This window comes from Gobius niger (assembly GCF_951799975.1).
Source record: "Gobius niger genome assembly, chromosome: 18".
NCBI lineage: Eukaryota > Metazoa > Chordata > Actinopteri > Gobiiformes > Gobiidae > Gobius > Gobius niger.
The window spans coordinates 18,309,932-18,331,409 of record NC_136869.1 but is presented as its reverse complement, the minus strand read 5'-3'; the positions used below and the strand labels follow the sequence as shown (position 1 = coordinate 18,331,409).

The following is a 21,478-nucleotide window of genomic DNA, read 5'->3' as shown; positions in this document are numbered from 1 at the left end:
AATACCATTCATCTTCAAAAACTGAGACTTAAATATAAAAAGAATCATGTTTATTAGGAATTGTTTTCTAATGTAATCTACAAAACGGAAATTGACAGCATGAATAAAAGACTACAGTCATTATCACACGCTGTGGGAGTGGTGTGTTACCACAGAGGTAATATCCACTCCGAAGGTGATGGGGATGGCCGAGGCGACATTTACATTATTTATTTGTACAAAACGAAACAGCCATGGCCCCCGTCCATTTAACAGACCTGATGGAAACTCATGCAACACCCTGCAGTGATGTGTCTGTGCGTCAGAGGAGCTGCTGGAGATGGGTCCACACCGAGAAGCGTCAGAAGAGGCGGGCTACAGTCCCACGAAATGTCAGTGTTTACTTTTCTTTGATTTCTTGTGAGACCGATGAGGAGAGCGCGAGCGGGACTTCGAGCGAGACTTTTTTGTGGATTTCTTGGGCGTTCGTGAGCGTGACCGTCGTGAACGTTTAGGTGTGCGAGGAGAGGGAGATCTGCATCAAGAAAAAAAAAAAAAAGGAAATCAGTATGTTTGTTAGTTCGGCTTATAGTCTGTCTGCTATTGAACACTGTACAACATTTAAGCTGAGGCGATCGTACCTCCTGGAGGACTTTTTACTAGAGCGTGGAGAATCTTTATAAGAGGAGCGGGAGGAAGTGTCTTTGGAGTAGGAGCGGTCCGAGCGCTCCGACCTCTCTGAGCGAGGTGAAGATGAACGCCCTCGTCTGTTACTGGTGCGCGATGGACTCGGAGAATTACTGTGATGCCGCTTCCTAGAACTGCAACAAACCGGTTAGAAGTCAATATTCACAAGTTGATTCGAAAACACATAAAAGGAACTATTCCAGGGTGTCCATTATTATGTATGTGAGAAAACTGTATTCTCACCGATTTGTCAAAAGCAACTCACCTGTCCTTCCTGGTTGGCGTGTCGTCTTTTTCTTTCTCCTTCTCCTTCTTCAACTCTTTTAGTCGTGTCTCCGCTTTTTCCAACTCTTTTCTCTCGCGTTCTTTTTCCCGTTCAAGCTTCTCCTTTTCTCTTTCCTGAAAACAGACATTTGATAATTCTGCACTTCTGAACCCGCTTCCCGCCTCTTTGCTCAAGTACCTTTTGCAGTAGTTTGTCTCGATAGTGCTCCACTTGTTCCTGAATACTCTGACCTGTTTTCTTAGGTCTTTTCCCTGATTCCAGTTCATCCTGGAACTTCATTACCTTTACCTGTTACACAAGGGAAGTGATGAACTGACCTATCACACATAGTACACACATGTACACCATGCAGTCTGTGCGAGATGACAAACCTCAATTTCTCTGAGCTTTGAACGTTTCTCCTCATTAACCTTGTAGTCCACGTCGTCTCGAGTGGGGTTGGAGTAGTTCTGTGGATCTTCAGAGCGATCGTCATCACTGCCATCCCCATTCCTAATTGTCAAAGACAGAGTCAAATGTTTAGCGTGTGTGTTATGAAAATAATTCACATTCTTAATAGACTTACTTTTTTGTTTCTTCTGGTTGCTCAAATATTTCCCATTTGGATGTTGTCACAGCTGAGTATGATATAAAACGTTAAGTCACAACAGCTTTTATAGTTTAGTTTAAGAAGTCGGAATCGGTTTTATTGAAATCTTACCTTGAGCTTCCAATTCTGACTCATCCACCGCTTCCCATTTAGAAGGTGCTACTTTAAAGGCCGCCTCTTTGGACTGATCAACTGGGAAATACAACATGAACCAGTTTTAACCCGCTGTTATTCATGTCCCCAAATGTTTGTTTGGTGTCTGGCACTCACAAGGTATTCCATCAATGTCCTCATCCATTTGCCGGATAGGAACCCCGTCCAGGTCGTCAAGAGGAGCACCATCGAATTGGGTGGCGTCAATCTGTGCTCCATCTATGGGCATCCCATCCACATCCTCCAGGACAGTGCTCTCTATATACTCTCCTATAGGGGCGCCATCCAAGTCTTCGGCAGCTTCAGGCTGAGAACAAAACAGCACAAATATTTCAGGCCCGACACACATGAACACACCCTCAAGCTTTTGGAATCTTTTGGAAAAGACAACGACATGGACTCATTTCATGCTCATTGACTCTAGGGTAGGGCACAAACATGGAGAGAAAATACCTTATACCTTAAAGAAAACATTAAACATCATTGCTTTAAATCAGTTACCTCAGGCAGAGGAGGTGCAGGTTCTTTTTCCAAAGAAAGATTTACGAGACCCAGGAAAATGTTCTGGAGCTTGATGAGGAAAGGGTCTGGGTAAACCGCCCATTCTTCCCAGGCGCGGAAACAAGACATGACCCGTTGCTACAAACGATACAGACTGAAGATGTAAAACAAAGCTTTTTTTTCTTCAAAAGGCACAGATTAAATTATTTTCAGTACCTTGAAGTTTTCACTCTGTAGGTGGCCTTGTATTGTTTTGTATGTTGCATTCAAGTCTGAGAATATCTGACCAAGTTTGGACTCAAAACTACAATTAAAAAAACAATAGTCAAGATGAAAAAAAGGAAGATTTAGACTATATTAAATAATGTGTAATTTTCCTTTTACATACTATTTTCTATAATAGGAAGCGTTGGCTACTTTTGCAGAGGAGTTGTACAGCACATCAGAAACTAGGTACAACCGAGCAATCTGTAAGTGTAAAAAAAAAAAAAAGGTTTATTTTATGAAAGAAGCCAAGTGTGTTCATAAATACAGCGGAGTCTTGCCTTCTTAGGAAGTGGCGTTTTAAGGATAGAGAGAGATTCGGCGATACATTCAACTATCTCCTCTGCAGCCTCAGCGTGGTCAAGACAAAACAGCATGGCCTCAGCGACGTCTCCTCTCCGCGGAGTCAGACCGCGCAACATCTCCTCCAACTTATCTCGCTCACTGTACAACAACAGTTAGCACGTCAACGACACAGGCAAATGTGCAAGTGAAGTGCGAGGAGCGAGTGCCTTACTCCTCTTTTAAAGATCCTTTCTTGTTCCCCTCCTCCTCTTCCTCCTCGTCCTCTTTATCATCGTACGGCCCGTGGAGGTAAGGATTTAGGGGAGGTGGACGCCAAAAAGAGCCATTTTTAAACATTCGAAAATCATCTGTCCTCCATTTGGCCGGTGATTCACCCTGCACATTTAAAGCAGAAGTTAAATACAGTACTTTTAACGTGCCTTTACTTCACATGCCTTACACGCTACATATTATACCTGCAGAATGGAATAAATCTTCCATCTATAATACACATGGGCTGGACTCTGGTTCTCAAACAGAAACCTGCGTGAACGATCAGAAGTTTGTATATTATTCAGTCTTCTTACAACAAGCAAAGACAATAAAATAAGCCTTTGCGCTCACCTATACATGGGATTGTTGAGTTCTCGGTTCATAATCATGGCTTCAAACATTGGGCCTTCACGCACCACAAACTCGATCATTCGATGAATAAGAGAAAGCAAATTCCTACAAGAAAAGCACAGTTAAAGCAAAAGGATTCAGACTACTGCACTTTGAGCTTCAACCCTAGCACCTGTTCTACAATATGCTTGGCTGTTAATACTCCTAACAGCTGTACCAATCACTTCATGTAGTGGGTGCAATCCATTTCATAGTGTTCATAGAAATGTGTACTGTGTATATATGCCTCAGCTCATTAATGGTTGGTGCATTAATAGCCATGTGACAACTGTGAGGAGTTTCATAAGCAAGCATGAATTGGGCTGCAAAATAGGGTACAGTATCCACAATTAAAATCCAATTTCAAAACTGATGGATGAGGAATTTTGTTGTCGAGACTGCAGTGTATTTCAGATAATTAAAATTTTTCGACATAGCCAGAGCCATAGGGGATGGCTAATTTACAGCAAAATGCCTGAACTTTGGCTGTAAATAGGGCCACTAGTTTAACAGCAGTCACATACAGAGTGCAAACAGTAATCCTACAGTAGTGAACAAGACAAATGCATGTCTTTGATTGAACAACACAGATCACATTTACTTGTATTGGAGGTGATCGTACCAATGACGGGGTAAAATTCTGTATACTTTCCCAATCCATCCCATGATGTTTTTCGGATCCCTCGCTGCTGCAGACAGTTCAACTTGTGCTGCTCACCAAGGCCAATGTCAAAGGTCTTTTGGAGGAATACTGCCAACTTTGGATTTGTTCAGTGGGGCCAGAGTTACTGAGCTCCCAAAAGAGTGACATGGGCCAAGGGGAAAGACCGTCTGATTGAGCAATGGTCAGAATAACAGACCTAGAATCAGCAGACTACATATCTCACTAATGAGGTCACGTAGTTGTTGGCGAAAGGGGTGGGACTGTGATGGACTTATGGTTTCTGCCTCTAAGCAACGATGTCTGACATGATGTACTGCTATGTGACAATGTAAGTTATGGTGTTACAGTGAAGACTGTCAGTATGTAGTGTTTTCCTATTACTATAATGAACACATTAGTACCATTGCTCAGTCACACAGACCAGCCCCTGTAGCACACAGTGACCAAATGATCAGTGTTTGTCTTGGGATGTTTACTTTTTATGTTTACTTTTTAAGTTTGTACACCAATTTATAAAGAAGAAAATGTACCTTTCTGTTGGGATAACCACTTTGACTATGGCTTGCGACAGAGTCTGTATATGAAGTCACATCAGATAATAAACATAGAATGTGAGTAATGTTGAATAGCAACAAATCAAAAATACAAAAAAACATTTCAATGTGAACATTTTTTACTTCGGTAATTAATTCTTACGCCCTGACACTAGTGGAATAAAACACCCATCTACAGTTACACAACACACCTGACATTCGACTACATCAATTAAACTAAAGGCTACACTTCACTTGAAATAAAAAAAGAAAAAGCTTGGCATTAAAAACATTTTCTTTTTGCCAACATACTGAAACAGTCTCATCTGGATCAATGTGATAATTCTCAAGCTGGCGTGCTGAGTTACCTTCTCAAACTCCTCCTTGTTTTTGGGCGGGGGAAGCAGGGGCGCGTTAGGGTTCTTTAGCCTCTCACGGGTCTGAGCATTGAAGGGCAGGCCAGAGGGAGGTGGGGGCAGTGTGTGCTCCATCATAGAAGGAGGGATGTAGATGGGATGGGGGGGTATAGGAACGCCTTTGCCCCAGCCCAATTTCATCTCAAAATTCATGATCATTTTTCCTGCGATCGCAAAAAGGAAAGTCAAAGCAGTGATTAGGCGGGAAACTAATTAATGTGAAAAAAGAAAGTCAGCCACACCATTGAGATTTTTCAGGGCACGCTCTGCATCCCTCCTGTTCATGAAAGCAACAAAGCCACAGTTCCTCTCTCGAGCTCGTTCCTCGTCTGTCCTCGGCCACATGATCTTGACACTGGCCAGGGGACCGTAGCGCCCAAACTCTTTACACAGCATCTCCTCTTTCATCTAGAAAAACATAGTGGCTCATTTGTTTGCCTCAGCAGCAAACAGTGTTCATATTTTGACAGTAAGTCCACCTGTGGATTGATGTTTCCCAAATACAGGTTAGTTGTGGATGGATCGCCTACGTCGTGGGAACCAGGTGCACTGTCGTCTAAAACTGTGGAGACAGAGAAGAAACAACTTTTCCTACAGCAGACTGGTGGAGGACATTCGGCCTTACAGAACATTCACATTCACAGCCACTGTATTGAGTCAAATTTACCACTGGACGGACGGTTTCTTCGTGAGGAACCATCCGCTAAAAGAAGCAGAAAAGCAGTATAAATTTTGTTTCGGGATGAAGTTGGGTGAAGGGGGTGCTCAGGGTGTGGCTTCTACTTGCTAACATATGAAACTCAGTTAACAGCACTTACAAGAGCGTCTTCCATCCGCTCCAGAGACGGGTTCAAATCGGCTAACGCGGCCTTTCAGCTTGTGCCGCTCATCCCGCTCCTCTTGGATTCTGCAAAGGCGTTTCGTTTTACATGTTGCTCAACACTGTTGCTTGTTCCAGAGCATTATGTACTTACTGTTTAAGTTCTTCCTTAAAGAGCTCTAGATTGCTTTTCTTCTTTTCCTTTTCAGCATTTTTCTTCAAAGCCTATAGAAACGGTTTGATTAATGATCTAAACGAAGAACACGTGCACATTTGGCAGAATACTCACTTGTCTTTTATCTAAAGGTATAAACTGAGACGGCGTTTCCAAAGGCAACATATTTTTCACTGGTGGTTCAAAACGGGATTTGGGTTTGTACAATTTTCCTTTTTTCTCATCGGCTGCTGCTTCTTCTACACAGAGTTAAGAAAATACACAGGTTAAAACAACTGCTCCAAATACCCTGAAATTGCTCCATCCATATGTTTATTATTTCAAAAATACCTTTTGAAGCATTTGCAATACCGCCTCTGACAAAGGCTTTAACTTTTCCGTCTCCTCCACCTTCAAAAGCAGCGAGAAACTCTTCATAAATTTCTGCGGCAGCTCTCTCATCTTCCTGCAAGTAGCAAAAAACAGTATTAGTGTTGATCTAGATTGCACTTGTTTTCCGCCACAGCACCACGTACCTTTTTCTTTATCTCGTCTTGCTCTTTTTTGCTTAAAGTACGTTTTGCTCCTGACATTTTTCCGATGCTGAAGGATTTCAGTTTGCTCTCAAGTAGCGCCTGCAGGTGTAAAGACAGAACAGGTCACGAGTCACGACACACAGAACAAACAGGAAAACTGCCCCAAGTTGAAGAACTTGACTCTCATTTATCATCATTTCCATGATGATGAATAGTAATAATCTAAAGACTAGATAGGTATCTTGATCATTGACTAAAGCTCATGTGTTGTTTGGCTGGAGGTGAAGAGTTGGGTCCCAAGCCTTAGATCTTTGACACCTGGGTTGGGTCAAAGATTCATCGCAATAATAAAAATGTCATTGTTTTTCTATTGAATAATAAAGCCTCATTATTTAGAGCCATCTATCCATTGTTCTGGAAAGTGTGCATAGTTAGTATCTTGGCAAAATGTTGAAAGCCTAGGGAGTAAAGCTAAGTGTGACCCAACCCACCCCGCTCTCCCCTGCAATAGTTATATAATAGTATTTACAAGGGACCGACTGATATGGTATTGATATATTATCAATATGTCTCTGAAACAGATAAAAATCAAGATATCTCCGTAACCGAAAGTGGTAGAGCTGGGGTGCTCAAAGTGGGGCCCGCGGGCCAAATTTAGCCCGCCGAAACAATTCTGTAGCCCCGCCAGAGAGTGACCTACTTTTGCGCTGTGTGTGGTTAATACTAACTCTCTTCCATTCATTCTCAATGGTAAATATGGATGCAGTACACCTTTTGACCACTAGCGTCAAGTTGGGGGCGCTGTTTCACTCCTTTCGCAAAGTTAAGGAAACACTGTTGTGGTGTCTTGCTATTTATCATTTACAGAGCGTTGTAGCATCAACTTTCACAGTTTTCCAACTTTTACTGCAAGGTTGTTGACATCAACAACAGTACATGTTAAAAATTGACTTAGTTAGCCATAGTTACCATTTGTTTAAATATAACATGTTATTTGCATACATAGAACCACATGCAAATGTAGGCTATCAAAAAAAGTCTAGTAAATAAAAAAAAGTAATTTATAATTTGCAGTTATATGTGTTTTTCGTGCTTGACATCGCCGTGTTTGGCCCGCGACTCACAGGCACTTTTTAATTTTGGCCCTCGGAGACAAAAAGTTTGGGCACCCCTGTAATAGAGACTTAACGGCGATCACAACTCTGTGCACCTGTATTATACATTTTATGTTGTAGATTTTTGCATATAATTTCAGATTCTTAAGAGACTGAGACTTTCATGTTTTGCAATCTACAGATTTTTGTCTTTCAAATGAGCTCCCTCTAAAGTACCTATTAAACATGATTATACAGCTGAGCGCCCCCTGCTGTCACAGTTCAACACGTTTAGAAGCTCCATACACAGGATTATAGACAAGACATATTTAAAAATATGGCCTTTAATATCAGCGGTGCAAATCGACATCGGCTTTAGAAAAACCCACATTGATTGAAACTTTTAAAGACAAAAAAAATTACAAATTAAATTCCTTAAAATATCAGCCAATATATCGGCCATGCCAACCCCATCATATCATATATACTAAAACGATAAAGAAATTGCTTTAAGCATAACTTCATAAATCCATGAATATATTATTATTTTTATCTTTTTACTTGTATAGTTGGTATGGATGTACGAGTGTACCAGACCACAAATGAAGTACCCTCACGGGAAAAATAAATTTCTTTGAATTGAATTGAATAATCATAACTGGTGTGTACAAGTCGTTGAGTAATTTAAATATCTGAAATCCAGCCTCTGCTCACTGTAATTAGCTTCATTCAGCAGAGTCATTCAGATTATTTGAAATGTCATTATCATTAATGCCTTTATATATAAAGCATTCTTATACTGGTTTTCAAGAGTTTAGATAATAAACATTTTCTCGTCTCTACAATAATTATAATCAGGGTTTTGTTTACTCGTTTTGCACAAGCACAGATGTAAACATCTGAAATCAGATCATGGATAAAATTGCAAAAAACGAGATATCAGAATATTATTGAAAGTAATGCAAGTGTTAATGTGGTTTGTCATTGGTTCACTGCAGTAATATACAGGCACTAAAGTAATCGCAGAACTCCAGATATCAGATATCATCGTTTACACCTAGATGAGGTGTAAACGTGCCCAATGCAGCAGACCACTTAATGAGCCATTCGTCAGAATGATTCAAATAAAATAAGTGCGTTTACACGCCAAAAACATACATGTTACAAACAAGTAGCTTCAGGAGAAACTAGTACTTCCACGACACGCCGGGGGCTCGGCCCGTATGTCTTTCAGACACAGATACAATACATGTCTTTAATGAAAAGCCCTAAGTCATGTTTGTTATTCCAAATGGATCCATTGAACGAGTGTAGATGACAGGGACAGCTTGATCTAAGGCTATAGCCATCCAGTCAGTGCCAAAGGTTAGCGTTAGCTGAACTAGCTATGTTAATAGCATTCGTAGCGCACATTTCTTCATATTTCCTCACAGTTTGCATTTAGCTAGGCTCTTTAAGACAAGTGTTCACGTGGACAGTTAACGTTGTTACTTTGTCACACCGAAACGTAATTATAGAAGACTAAACATTTTTTAAAAGTCGTTATTACCTTAGCGCTAGCTTTTTGAGAGCCACCGGGGGTTTTGTCCGCCATCTTTTGAGGGACTTCTGATCGGTAATCGATTATCTAGGCGATAGGAATAAACGTGACTTAGACGACATAGTCAACTACCGAGGCAAACATGCGGCAGTATTTCATGATATATGTAAAATAATATATTTTAGAAAACTATTAATGACAAGAACATGTTATAAGGCCTACGCATGGCTCCAATGTAAAGGCCATGTATTGTGCGCAAATATCAATGTGAACGCGTACGCAAGACCAGCAATAAAACTGGCCAGAAGAGGGCGCTGCCGATGTGCTCCTTAGTTTCACGTTGGACATTGGATATTTGGCTCCAGCATCTCCGGCGGGAGCTTCGCTTCACAGCGTCCCACCCGCTCTGTCTGGGTTTGGGGAGTAACGCTGTAAAGGGAAGCTCCCGCCGGAGATGCTGGAGCCAAATATCCAACGTCCAATGTGAAACTAACTTCACCACGGTTCTAAATAGCGTAGAGTATTATTATTATAGCCTTGCACCTATGCTTGTAACATGAAATGTAGTCGTAGCAGAATTCCGAGGATAAACCTTTATACTCCTAATGTAACGCCTTAACTAAGATACATCATTCTGTCACTTGGAGACTAGTTTTTTGTTTTGTTTTTTTGACCTATGAAACCTGCAATCTCGCAGTAGAAACCTCTCCCAGCGTGTCTGTGTTTGCCCCCTTTCTATACACGTTTGCTCCGTCCCTCCTACCACGCAGAACAAACGCTATATTCATCATCAGCTCCACTGCTCCAGTCAGAGTGCAGTTGCTGAAACTCCCCTCTGGAGCACCCGGCTACTTTTCTGCCCCATGTCCGGATTGTTCCACACAATGCCATTCATGCCACGGTGGGAGATGCGGAGAAGCGCCCTCAAACCCACCATGTGGAGGACGTGCAGCCTTTTTAGCGCATGGTGTCTGCTGTTCTTCACTGAAATTTGTGCGCAGTCTCATCGGAGGTACTTTATTTTTATTTTTATTTACTCTTGAACAAGGCAGTGCCCCCCATACGTTGTTGGTCAAGGTGTGCGTTTTAAAGAATAGCCTACTCATTCAGAGGTTGCATTACTGGTGGATTTTTACGCACTGGTGAGGAACGTGAAATTGCTGCCTATCTCATAGTTTCGTTGGTTTCTTCTAGACCCAGCTTCACGTGTGGAGGGAATATCACCGGAGACTCTGGAGTTATTGGAAGCCAGGGGTATCCAGGAGTTTACCCACCCAATACCAAATGTGTGTGGAGGATTACAGTGAGTGACTTTTTGATTACAAGTTTGCAAGGTTTAGGCTCTGTACGAGAGACAAAAACCCCAGACAAATAACAGACCCAGCCAAATAGGCTACTGGTTGTTGTTGTTTTGTGCAGTGCTGTGTTATACATTGTATTTCACATTAGTTAGTAGTTATTGATTGCTTCATAATAATAAATTGAGTTCAAAGTCAAAGCAGAAGTTCAAAGTTTCTGTATAGGTCTGGGAAAGATCTTCATTTCATTTATACAGCACTATCTTTTCATTCATATTTTGCGACCGCTATCATTTTTCTAATACAGTATCATTCACTTGTTGATTCGTCCATTCATCACTTGGACAGCTCAGTAGCATGTTGCATTGTTAAAACCAGATGTGGCTTTTCTCCCAGGTGCCCGAGGGAAAGGTGGTGGTCCTTGCCTTCCGCTCCATCGACTTGGAGAATGATAACCTGTGCCGCTACGACTACGTGGACGTGTACAGCGGACATGCGAATGGGCAGAGGCTCGGCCGCTTCTGTGGCACATTCAAACCCGGAGCCCTGGTTTCCACGGGCAACAAGATGCTCGTGCAGATGGTTTCGGACGCCAACACGGCGGGGAGTGGGTTTCTGGCCGTTTTCTCCTCTGCACATCCACATGAGAGGGGTAAGAAGTATATCCATTCCATTTTCATTTAATGGATGTAACCTATTCATGATATAGGTTTACATGCTGAACCAACTAAAAGTAAAGTAAAGTTTTTAGCTGCATTGAGTCGTTGCTGCCACACACGCTTATTATAAAAAGTTGCTGTATCACTTTATCACTATAAATACCTTAAGGGGTTCACCAAGCACCGCTTCAGAATTGTTTTTACCACCAAGCCTAGATCAAGATCAAAACATGACTAAATCAGGTCTAAAAGGGTTTAAAATAGACTGCAATTGGACTAAATTATGTCCAGCAGTGCAGTATTGTGATAAAACCTTTAGTTTAAGTTTAAGTTTAAGGTTTTTATTTGAGCAATTTTGCATTCATCTTATCTTCCAAAATTCATACAGTGTGGATGCTCAAAATGGAGTCGGCCGAAGCAATAAGCTTATAAGTGCCGACCCCATGTTCAATTCAATGTACATTTAGATAACATAATCAATTATTAGGTCTTGAACTATTGCATGTAGACTGACAACCTCTGACCCTTTAATTGTTCCGACAAAGCCCAGGGATCTGTACAAAAAGGCAAAAGACATCTTAATCATTCCGTCAGAGTGATGTGGAATGTCTCACTGGTCTTTCTGTGAACCGTACACTCGAAAGGCAGCACTTAACAGCCATTTCCTCTGTACAGGTTACATGTCTTATCTGCCCTGTTTAGGGAATTTTAATGGCTGGTCTGTTCTCTGGCCTGAAAGGGGTTGACGGCTGTAATTGACAGTGGTTGCTGTGCTTGCGTGTACACAAAAGATCTTAGTGAACTGTGTTGTCAGAATACCACAGCTCAACCACCGGTCTTCTTGTCTATTTTTGTCCTTGAGCTAAACTCAACTATCCCAAAGAGAAACACCAATTTAGCCACGAGCTGTGTCCAACAAAAATCGACATTTGCAAGTCATACTGCCGAGGTTACAATAATATGCTGTGACGAACGACAAAGAGAAAAGTTGCAAGAGAAATGTTTTACAATCTTACAGGTGATCAATACTGTGGAGGGCGGTTGGACAAGCCCTCAGGAACATTCAAGACACCAAACTGGCCTGAGAAGGATTACCCAGCTGGCGTTACCTGCTCCTGGCACATAGTTGCACCCAAAAACCAGGTTGGTTGGTAGGCTGCTGTTGAGTATATGTAAATCACAGCATTGGAGAAAGAATGATGTGCCCTTCTGACATTGTATTATACTCTTTGTGCCCGAACACAGATCATAGAAGTCAAGTTTGAGAAGTTCGACGTGGAACGGGACAACTACTGCCGCTATGACCACGTGTCCATCTTCAACGGAGCCGAAATCAACGACGCAAAGAGGATCGGCAAATTCTGCGGAGACAGCCCCCCAGCGTAGGTGATTCCGGCTTTATTTTCCAGACGGCGCGCTTCCTCTCCTGTGTGGCGCTCACGTTACCAGCGGTCTGCCTCCTGCCTCTTCCCCCTCAGGCCCGTGTTCTCTGACGGCAACCAGCTCCTGATCCAGTTCCTGTCAGACCTCAGCCTGACCGCAGACGGCTTCATAGGACACTACAAATTCAGACCCAAGAAGTTCCCCACCACCACTATCCCGCCCACCACCACCACGCAGCCAGCCACCTCCAGGCCCATACGTAGGTATCAGCTTTCAATCTTAACACATTCTAGATCACTTTGGGCACGCTCATAGGTACAGAGCTTTCTGATCGCGCATAAGGGCCCATAAATACAGATCATTTTCTCACATTCCGTCTCATTGTTTTTCCCTCACTCATGCCAGGTTATTTTTGGCTTTTCTCTGTATGATGTCATACCGTGACTAGTGACTAAATATGAGCAGTCCTCCAGCAAAGCACTCAAGTAACCATGCTGCAAGTTTAAAATACCTGTGGTCAAGCTGAAGCAGTAATAGATATTTAACTTCATACTTTATAGTGCAACTACAACAACCATATTACCACTACTACTAGAAATACTTGTGCTCATTGCCATTTCATTTAGTTACTATTACTTGAAGTACGCGACTCACCACGTTACCAAGCTTTCAAAATGTAAGTTTATTCAGAATAATATTTATGAAGTGACTGCTTTTCTTTGGAAGCTCATTTTACCCTTGAATAATCTGTACTGAATTTCATGTGAAAAACAGATGTGGAATGATCAGAATATCGCATTACTCAACAGACCACACTGTTACTGTGAATGTCTTCCTCAGGGTTTGTAACACTACACACTACTAAAGGCCCTGAACCCGATTTCTTGTTCACAAACAATGAAAGGAGTCAAAATTAATTAGTTGTGGTTAAAATTCATTGCTGACTATTCCAACGTACTGTATTTCTAGCACCCCAATTCTTCACATCACAGGGGTGAGGTTATAAGAACATTTTACGACTTTCAGGCAGCTAAGTGGAGCTTTACTGTCATGATAATGATAACAGCCACAAGAGTCGGCTAGTTCACACATTGAATAATAAAAATGCTTTACAATAAGGTGCTTTTTTCCACAAACAGCATACACGTTACTAAAAATGGGTAATAGGTAAACATAACAACTTTAGTAACAGCGGTCGCAGCAGTAGATTTGCAAATCAATGCTAAAGTGGTGTCTTTCTTTTTAAAATGACTTACAAAGTTATGACCGTGTTATCTGTGCTTGTGTCTCCACAGCTCTGAAATACTCAGCCGCCTTATGTCAGCAGAAATGCAAAAGGCGGGGAACTCTTGTGAGCAATTACTGCTCCAGCAATTTCGGTAAGAACATTTCTACTTTATGCCACTAATTCTTCAAACCGCTTTCCTCCATGTGGCTATGTTTATCTTTGAATACATTCATTTTCGGATATTATTGAACGTATCTTCTTTTGCTCGTGGGCTAAAGAAGCACAGACTGCTGACGTCAGATTAGGACTCCCTCATAAGATGTGGTTTGTCATGGTTCTATCTTTGAGGCTGTGATTTTTCCACTGTATATATCAAAGACTTCCTTGATTGCCCGTTGGGAGGAGAAGCAGTGTGTGTGTGTGTACAGTCAGACACATTTTTTCCTCCCTATCCAAACATATCAAGCGTCTCTGGCCGTTGATACATGAATGTGTTGATTCAGCCACAGCCTTCCCTTTCTGATGTTTTCCCTCGCAAACTTGTTTACCACCAACACCTGATTGGCATTTCAAAGAGTTCAGTGGCATTTGCATGCAGGGAAGGCGAGTACGAATGGAAAACTGTCTGATGTGGTGCAAGAGGCTGCGCACAAAGTTACATCACTTGTAATCAAAGGCTTAAGAAAAAGGAATAAAAATAGTTTGTCGAGTAATCTCTTTTCTTTCTTCTGTCAATAGTCCACGAGTTGCTGCAGAAGCTTTGTAGACAGGCTGTGGTCCGGTTTGTCTCATGCACTGCAGGAAATGAAATTGGCAGATGTGAAGTCCAGACATATTGGTAGTATCTGGGTTTAGACTCGTCTCCTGAAATAACCTTTGACTTATCCTAATGCAAAATGTTTGTACAAACCACTAGATAGACCAACATACAGCAGGTCGGTGCAGAGCTTCATATTCAATCAATTCAATTCGATCAATAGTCTTCGGAATGGCATCTACAACCAGGATTTGCACGAGTCATTAAAAAGCATTAAAAGTCATTAAATGAATTTTGCCAAAAGTAAGGCCTTAAAGGTAGCCTGGCTAACGCCAGACTAAAATCCCAAGTGATATTTAGTCTGGGGACCACCAATTCATTTTCTCGTAGGAGAGGTGTGGTTTACGGGACGCTACGAACGTCTATCATGCGTCTCCACGTAGCCACAGCCAATCGTATCATCGTATCCGATGACGTATGACGTACCCGCTGTAAACTTTCGAGCTAAACTATTTCATTTAGAAGACGGCCTAAAGCTCGATCGAAAAATAGCGTTGCGTCTGCTGCTGTCATGTTTGATCCGTAAATAAACTTCTGTGATTGGTTCCCAAATCCACGCGAAATTTTGGCCATGGTCCCCAGGCTGTTGTGCAGTTCGAAATGATTCGAGCGCACACAGCAGCATGGCGTTAGCCAGGTTACCTTAAAGGTGCATTATGCAATTTTTTTATGTAGAAAAAAAGTTTGTGCGTATTAGACCTTGTAGTGACCCAGTGGCTGTATGTGTGGTCAGCATGGCGCCTTTACTTTCCATCACAGTGGTCTCTAGGACGCTCCAGGATCAATTTTGTGGAAAGTTTTCACTGCTGACGGAGCCTCTCGCCAGAAAACCTACAAAACAATTGATACTGGAGCGTTGTAGAGACCACCGTGATCCAAAGTAAAGGTGCCATGCTGACCACTCATACAGCCGTTTGGGCCACTACAAGGTCTCATACGCACAAATATCACCTTTTTTTTCTCGCCTAAAAAGTTGCATAACGCAGGTTTGAATGTCATTAAAAATCAAACTGGTATAAAATCTAAACTTCTTGGAAAATAATAACTTAAACTAATTTTTCCTTAAAAAGTTGCCCATTGTGTCAAACTTGCTTCTGGGTAACACAATGTCCACCTCTTTCCTGGTTGATTGAATGTTTACATGTCTTTAGAAAGGAAACAGGCATGATTTAAAAAATATATATATAGTATTTTAACCTTAAAATGCCTTTTTCCCCCCATTACTATAAAACAACTAAAACCCAAATGGATTCCAATTCAATTTGATCATATGCTTTATGAAAGTGGAAAGTGATGCTTTAAATATACTGTGTTTTCTACCCTATTTTGAAAACTTCCCAGCCTTGAATAGGAGTTGGTGGGCAAAAATAGACGACCTTCCATTGTTTTGTATGATAGTTTGGGCTGTTCCAATGATTAATAAGTAGTAAAGCCATAACATTGTCTCTCTGGCGCCTCATGCTTTGACTTCTGCTGAAGGTTACCTAACCTTCAAGACTCCCTAAGTTGTTTTGAAGGTAATACATTTATTCTGCTCGAGACATTAAGGCTATTGGACCTTTACAACAATATAAGTCACAATCAAAGCCTACACGGGGCTAAATCTGGTCAATGCATTCTGATAGTAACTTTATTCAATCTTTGATTAGCATCGAGGTTCACCTGACCTCTGTCTCCTCTTCTCAGTCATTACAGGCACAGTTATAACAGCGGTGGTGAGAGGAGGAAGCACATATGCTACAGTTTCTATCATCAACCTGTATAAGGAGGGCAACTTGGCCATCCAGCAGGCCGGGAAGACTATGAGCACCAAGATAGTAATCCTGTGCAAGAAGTGTCCATTTATCAGAAGAGGTGAGTGAAATTCTACTTAAATATGATCTATATCTACATTAATGAGCTACAGTGGATTCAGGAGGTATTTACATCCCTCTGTTTATTCCTATGTTATTCTATAGACCAGTGGTTCTCAATCTTTTGGGGCCGCGACCCCCATAAAATAAACATTAGCCTACATAATTCTTAAAAACCAAAGAAAAAAAATGGCTGAAAATTCATCAAACAAATAATGGCACTCTGGTAAAATAGCAAACACATGCTACAATAAAACACTAGATTATTTTACCTAAATGATCTAGTGACCCCCCAAATTTGTCTCCCGACCCCCAGGTTGGTCAGGTCCAATCAGGAGGGAAGGGGGATTGTTTACTTTTGAAATCTGTCTGTAATAATAATAGAACAAGTATAATGGAAATAATTAAAGGGGTCTTAAATCCTTCTGAAGCCACTGTACATTACATTACACTGTGTTATTACTGTCACTAAAATCTGTAGCTCTTGTTCAGAATGTTTGACTCTGAGTTTGCCACCACCGCTGCACGGTCAGTTTTCATTCCCCAAGGTAAAGAGGTGAGCGGCCAAACTCACTGTCCTAGACCATCCCATGTGCTCATATCTCTGTGTGTATGAACATATGGCAATACAAACGCTGCTGTGGTGGAGATTCTGATTCTTGGCCTTCCCTGAATGTCTCTGCCGTCGCGCCGCAAACTGCATTCAGGCTTTCTGTGTGTGACCCTGCCAGGCTTGAACTACGTCTTCATGGGCGAGGTGGACGACGAGGGCCTTGGGAAGATCGCGCCGCACCATTTCATCATGGTGTTCAAGAGCAAGAACCAGAAAGGACTGAACGTGCTGAAGAACAAGCAGTGCTGAGTTTTCGACACACTGGACTGATCGACTGCTGACCCACGAGCAACGAGTGTTCGAGTATTTATTAAAACCAAACACGGACTACGCAAGGTCAATGCTTATTCATTTTGCTCTCAGAATTAATTGAATGCTCAGAATGATCAAATATCATGGTATCATTGATAGATGGACTTTTTCATAGATCATTTCTGATTTAATTCTATTGTGAAAAATGATCTCACCTCATGTTTGCTGAGAGGCCTGTTTTTGTTTCATGTCGGCTAAAGAGATATTACTTATTAACTAGCTTTCATAGTTTATAAGGCCGTTCCCTAGAATTCTGACCTGTCCACCTCGATATAAAAACAAAAGACTCTTAGATGTGATGATAATGTGCAATATTCAATAAGATATTGTGTGTGGCAGCACTTTCTGTTTTGTTTCTTAATAGCTGTTGTTTTAAAGTTGAGTAAAACAAAGTCCACTTTCCAGAGCATCGAGTTTGAACCATTTGTACTGATTATTATTTATACATTGGTGCCAAAAAGGTGGTTTGAAATAAAAAGGAAATATTTTCATATGGAGAAAGTCTGTGAATATTTATATTTTAGCTTCTATTGGCGCAATAATAAATGAAATGCATTTGTGAAAGCTTTCTTTGCCGTCCTGTTTTTTGCCTGGAGTAAGTCGACAGCCAAATACTTTGCAATGTATTCCAAGGCAAGGCTGGACTAAAGGCCAACGCATGAATTGTCAGGTGTAAGCCATGTGACCTGCATGTGGATCCAGAGACTTGCAAATGCTTAATGGTTTTTCAAGCTTCAACAGAATTGAGTCAACAAGAAAGAGGTATAATCTTACATAAACTTTTATTTGTATTTCCGTTGTAAAGAATGGCTCTATTTATTTACAAAAAGCTGAGTAATACTTAGAGGCCTGAGTCACTTTGGTGGACAATACTGTATATGATTTTTTTTAGATGCAGGGTCCAGGGTGACTCATTCTCAAAGCGCTTTGTGTACATGCTCGGGTAGCGCAGCATCCCAGATAAATTACTAAAAAAAAAGCACAGAGTCACTTCTTAGCTCCTGGGGTAGAACATGGCATATTTGGATGTCCGGAAGCCAAGCAGGTCTCTCATCTCGTTGCGAAACTTGGACAGGTCTTGTCTCAAATCGTTGAGGTTTTCCACTGTGGCCTGGTCCATGCTTTGCATCTTCTGCCGCGTCGAGGTCAGGTAGCGGTGAACCAGGCAGCACATGATTTTCTGGTAGTTCTCATCCCGCTTCTGCTTCAGATTCCTCCACTCCTAAGTTGGAATCAAAATTAAATAATTAAATAGTGCAACCACATTTGGTAATATTTTTTAGTAATAGACGCCAACTTTATTTTATTAGCATTTCACCTACTGAAAATTATCACATAATTTGGACAATGACTAATATACATTTTTGAGATGTAGCCCTGTGCAAGTATTGGTAAGAGAAATGCTAAGCAGAACCTTCAAGGCTGTGGTCGTCACCCCAGGTTGTTTACTGAGGGTTGATTTCCATTAGATGCAACCTGGACGAGGACACAAGTGCTCCTGTTTTTCTTAAACAAAGACTCTACCTTTATTTTCCAGATCTATTTTCTCTTTGTTATGTTGGTCGCCACGCCTGGGAACTGTAATATAATTCATAGTTGGTAATAATTTAGCATTAAAGAATTTTCCAGCACCTGCACAGACTTTCCAAGGACACCTCCAGTGCTCCCTGCCCATTGTTGACATTCCTTTGTGAATAGCACCATCTGAGACCGGCGGCGTGTTAGTCTTAAATTTGCAAACATTCAGTTTTGCTTGGTATAGAAGGGTTAGAGACTTGTGTTATCATTATGTAAGATAAATGTTAGTGGAGGACAAATACAATACAACGATGATGGCAGGTGAAAATTATAAATTGCGGATTAGCTAGCACTACTGAATTACTGAGAGAAGAGAATACAGTTTTTTACGAATTACCAATAGGCAAGTGTGAAGTAATTACTTTTATTTTTATTTTTTACACATATTACCTTAAGGCTGTTCTGTCTCTTGACTTTGCCCTTGGACGTGTGTGAGCAGATCCACTTTCTCAAACTGGTCACTAAGTAGCACATGGTTTTGGGAGAGGGGAGGATGTTGAACGGTGGAGGCAGGGTGCACTTGTCGTCAAAGTAGCTTAGCCAAAGCTTGGCTCGAGCAAATTTCCACTCCTTATCCTCGTGATTCTGCACACAACAGCACAAACAATGCATTGACCTGGAACAAAGAGCTGCTTTCTTACTTCAGTATAGTATAATAATATATATTTTTTAAAGTACAGTGGAACTTTACAGGTTATACTTTGTTTTAAACATAGCACACTATTTTAATGACAAACATCCAGCAGCTCATAGCTTTACAAATTATGCCAAATTAGCCATGGAAAACACACTTTCCACTTACAGCTATTTGTCTGAAGCTTTTGTGCAGCATGGCCACCAGCAGCTTGGTCAGCACGATTACCACCACAATGTTGTAAGTGCCGATAATCATGGCCCCCACAAAGGAACGCAGCTCCTCGGTGTAGCTGATCCGCGTGACGAAGAGTGCGACATGGGCCAATGAAAAAATGTACCAGAACAAGGCATAGCATGTCCCCATGAACCTGCAACACAGGCAATAGTTGTAACTGTTAAATTGTGCAGAGGTGGAAAGTGTTTCACATTGCAAAGAACTTTTAAGCATCTTGGGTTTCAATCTAAGTGGCATGTCTATAAAATAATGATCAAAGTGATCATCATGATGACAAATTAATATAGAAAGACCGGACTATTTGCTGTGGTGACACCAAAAACAGAAAGTGTTTGTGTGGCACTTGATTGGGTTGTTTTTAGAATGAGATTTAGAAAAAGATTAATTTGATGTTACTGTTCTCACCTACCTTAGTATTGTTTTATCTATAACCCTTTAATGGATTGCTCAACCGTTTGGTAGAGCTAACATTATTGGATCTTCACTGAATCTTTCGTTATTAAATCTTTCACTGTATTGAATCATGTGCTGTTTCCAATTCTGACTATCTCTACCATTCGGTTCAAGTGTGTAATACTCAAAATATCCAGTTTGGACTAGTTTAGATTGGGGTTGTACTAGTTTGGACTGGTTTGTGCTGGTTTGGACTGGTTTAGACTAGTTTATGCTGGTTTTGACTGGTTTAAGCCAGGTTTGGACTAGTTTACGCTACTTTTGACTGGTTTAGGTCAGGTTTGGACTGGTTTATTTCTGGTTTTGACTGGTTTAGACCAGGCTTGGACAGGTTTATTCGGGTTTGGACTGGTTTAGACCAGATTTTGACTGGTTTATTCTGGTTTTGACTGGTTTAGGCCAGGTTTGGACTGGTTTATTGGTGGTCTATTTCTCTATTTTTAAGAGGTCTATTAGTCCCCCAAATGGTTAGAAAATACTTTTTAAAAAAAAGGGATAATATATTATTTCTCACGGTGTGTGTGACTAGATTATGACTTTTTATGAAATTTGTCAACAATGGTTTCAAAGATATAGAAATAAAGTTTGACTTGACTATTATTTTGAGTACTTTTATTTGAGTGTGTTCTGTGAGGAGGCCAAAGCATCCCCCTTGTGTGCATATGCTTGAGTCTATCTCTTACGAGTAGAAAGCGTCATTGCTCTGCTGCTCACAGAAGATGCCCTCGCAGTCTTTGGGCGGGTTCTTCTCTCGGTCTTTCTTATCGGTGCCGTAAAGCTGAGTAAGCCCGATGGTAAAGGAAAACAGAACGAGCAGGAAGAGCCCCAGGAACTTTCCGAACTCCTGCAGCATCTGGCCCATAGAGATCTGTAAAGGACAAGTTAACACTGTTGAGAAGACATTGAACACAGTGTTGCGGACTGCTTGACAGCCTCTTTGCTGAGTGGAAGCTTGTTTTTCAGCGTGTGGCCTTGTTAGAAAGTGACCCCTGTGGGGAAAGCAAAGAGATTTATTTCTGCCTGAGGTAACGCAGACAAACATGGACACCCTCCTCATTCCAAAGGCCTTATTTACAGATTTGAATGAATTACACTACTGTGCACAAGTACAGAGAGTATAACACTAAGAGGTTTGCTTTATATTATCAAAAATGAGAGAATTATATAATAAAACCAAAAAGTGTTCAATGGTACGCTTAATTAAGGCATTTTAAACTACTTTGGCACACCATACTGTTAATATTTTCGT

At 41.2% G+C, this 21,478-nt stretch overlaps 3 protein-coding genes across 6 annotated transcripts in view; 1 reads left to right on the top strand and 2 right to left on the bottom strand.

Moving 5' to 3' along the window:
• Nucleotides 1-65: 65 nt before the first annotated feature.
• Nucleotides 66-9,277, bottom strand: u2surp (U2 snRNP-associated SURP domain containing). The gene is made up of 26 exons (XM_079575844.1): nt 9,174-9,277; nt 6,531-6,629; nt 6,346-6,460; nt 6,130-6,254; nt 5,995-6,065; nt 5,839-5,927; nt 5,688-5,723; nt 5,500-5,582; nt 5,263-5,428; nt 4,973-5,184; nt 4,602-4,645; nt 3,369-3,473; nt 3,221-3,287; nt 2,977-3,140; nt 2,741-2,903; nt 2,584-2,663; nt 2,412-2,499; nt 2,196-2,333; nt 1,812-2,001; nt 1,653-1,733; nt 1,518-1,569; nt 1,324-1,444; nt 1,130-1,240; nt 932-1,065; nt 621-800; nt 66-514 (listed from the first exon to the last, which is right to left on the bottom strand). Exons 1-26 carry the CDS (start codon nt 9,216-9,218, stop codon nt 373-375), a joined length of 2,901 nt encoding a protein of 966 aa, XP_079431970.1. The 5' UTR covers nt 9,219-9,277; the 3' UTR covers nt 66-372.
• Nucleotides 9,278-9,962: 685 nt separating this feature from the next.
• Nucleotides 9,963-18,372, top strand: pcolce2b (procollagen C-endopeptidase enhancer 2b). 2 transcript variants are annotated; one of them, XR_013793836.1, is made up of 9 exons: nt 9,963-10,176; nt 10,359-10,467; nt 10,859-11,114; nt 12,140-12,264; nt 12,367-12,503; nt 12,600-12,767; nt 13,800-13,883; nt 16,236-16,403; nt 17,134-17,273. XR_013793836.1 is itself a non-coding variant. In XM_079575757.1 (9 exons), the coding sequence occupies exons 1-9, from the start codon at nt 10,028-10,030 to the stop codon at nt 17,262-17,264; spliced, it is 1,323 nt and encodes a 440-aa protein (XP_079431883.1). In that variant the 5' UTR covers nt 9,964-10,027; the 3' UTR covers nt 17,265-18,372. The 2 variants fall into 2 exon arrangements, 1 of the variants encoding a protein (XP_079431883.1); XM_079575757.1 differs by having other exon boundaries at nt 9,964-10,176; nt 12,600-12,763; nt 17,134-18,372.
• trpc1 (transient receptor potential cation channel, subfamily C, member 1) overlaps nt 18,322-21,478 on the bottom strand; it is a gene marked incomplete at its 3' end in the record, with an annotated part of 20,035 nt that continues 16,878 nt past the window's right edge. For all 3 annotated transcript variants that reach the window (XM_079575753.1, XM_079575751.1, XM_079575752.1), the window contains 4 exons: nt 20,913-21,097; nt 19,708-19,909; nt 19,296-19,490; nt 18,322-18,549 (listed from right to left, as the gene is read on the bottom strand). In XM_079575753.1, the coding sequence (XP_079431879.1) occupies nt 18,322-18,549; nt 19,296-19,490; nt 19,708-19,909; nt 20,913-21,097 (810 nt within the window). The remainder of the gene's footprint in view (nt 18,550-19,295; nt 19,491-19,707; nt 19,910-20,912; nt 21,098-21,478) is intronic.

What these genes read in the sequence shown, in the direction of transcription:
- pcolce2b (XM_079575757.1), top strand. Translation starts at nt 10,028, where the DNA reads ATGTCCGGATTGTTCCACACAATGCCATTCATGCCACGGTGGGAGATG. An exon ending in AGCCACCTCCAGGCCCATAC is followed by an intron (nt 12,764 to 13,799) that starts GTAGGTATCAGC and finishes GTGTCTCCACAG; the next exon opens with CTCTGAAATACTCAGCCGCC. An exon ending in GTGTCCATTTATCAGAAGAG is followed by an intron (nt 16,404 to 17,133) that starts GTGAGTGAAATT and finishes TGACCCTGCCAG; the next exon opens with GCTTGAACTACGTCTTCATG.
- u2surp (XM_079575844.1), bottom strand. Translation starts at nt 9,218, where the DNA reads ATGGCGGACAAAACCCCCGGTGGCTCTCAAAAAGCTAGCGCTAAG. An exon ending in CTCAAAAAGCTAGCGCTAAG is followed by an intron (nt 6,630 to 9,173) that starts GTAATAACGACT and finishes TTACACCTGCAG; the next exon opens with GCGCTACTTGAGAGCAAACT. An exon ending in TGCCCTGAAAAATCTCAATG is followed by an intron (nt 5,185 to 5,262) that starts GTGTGGCTGACT and finishes TTGCGATCGCAG; the next exon opens with GAAAAATGATCATGAATTTT.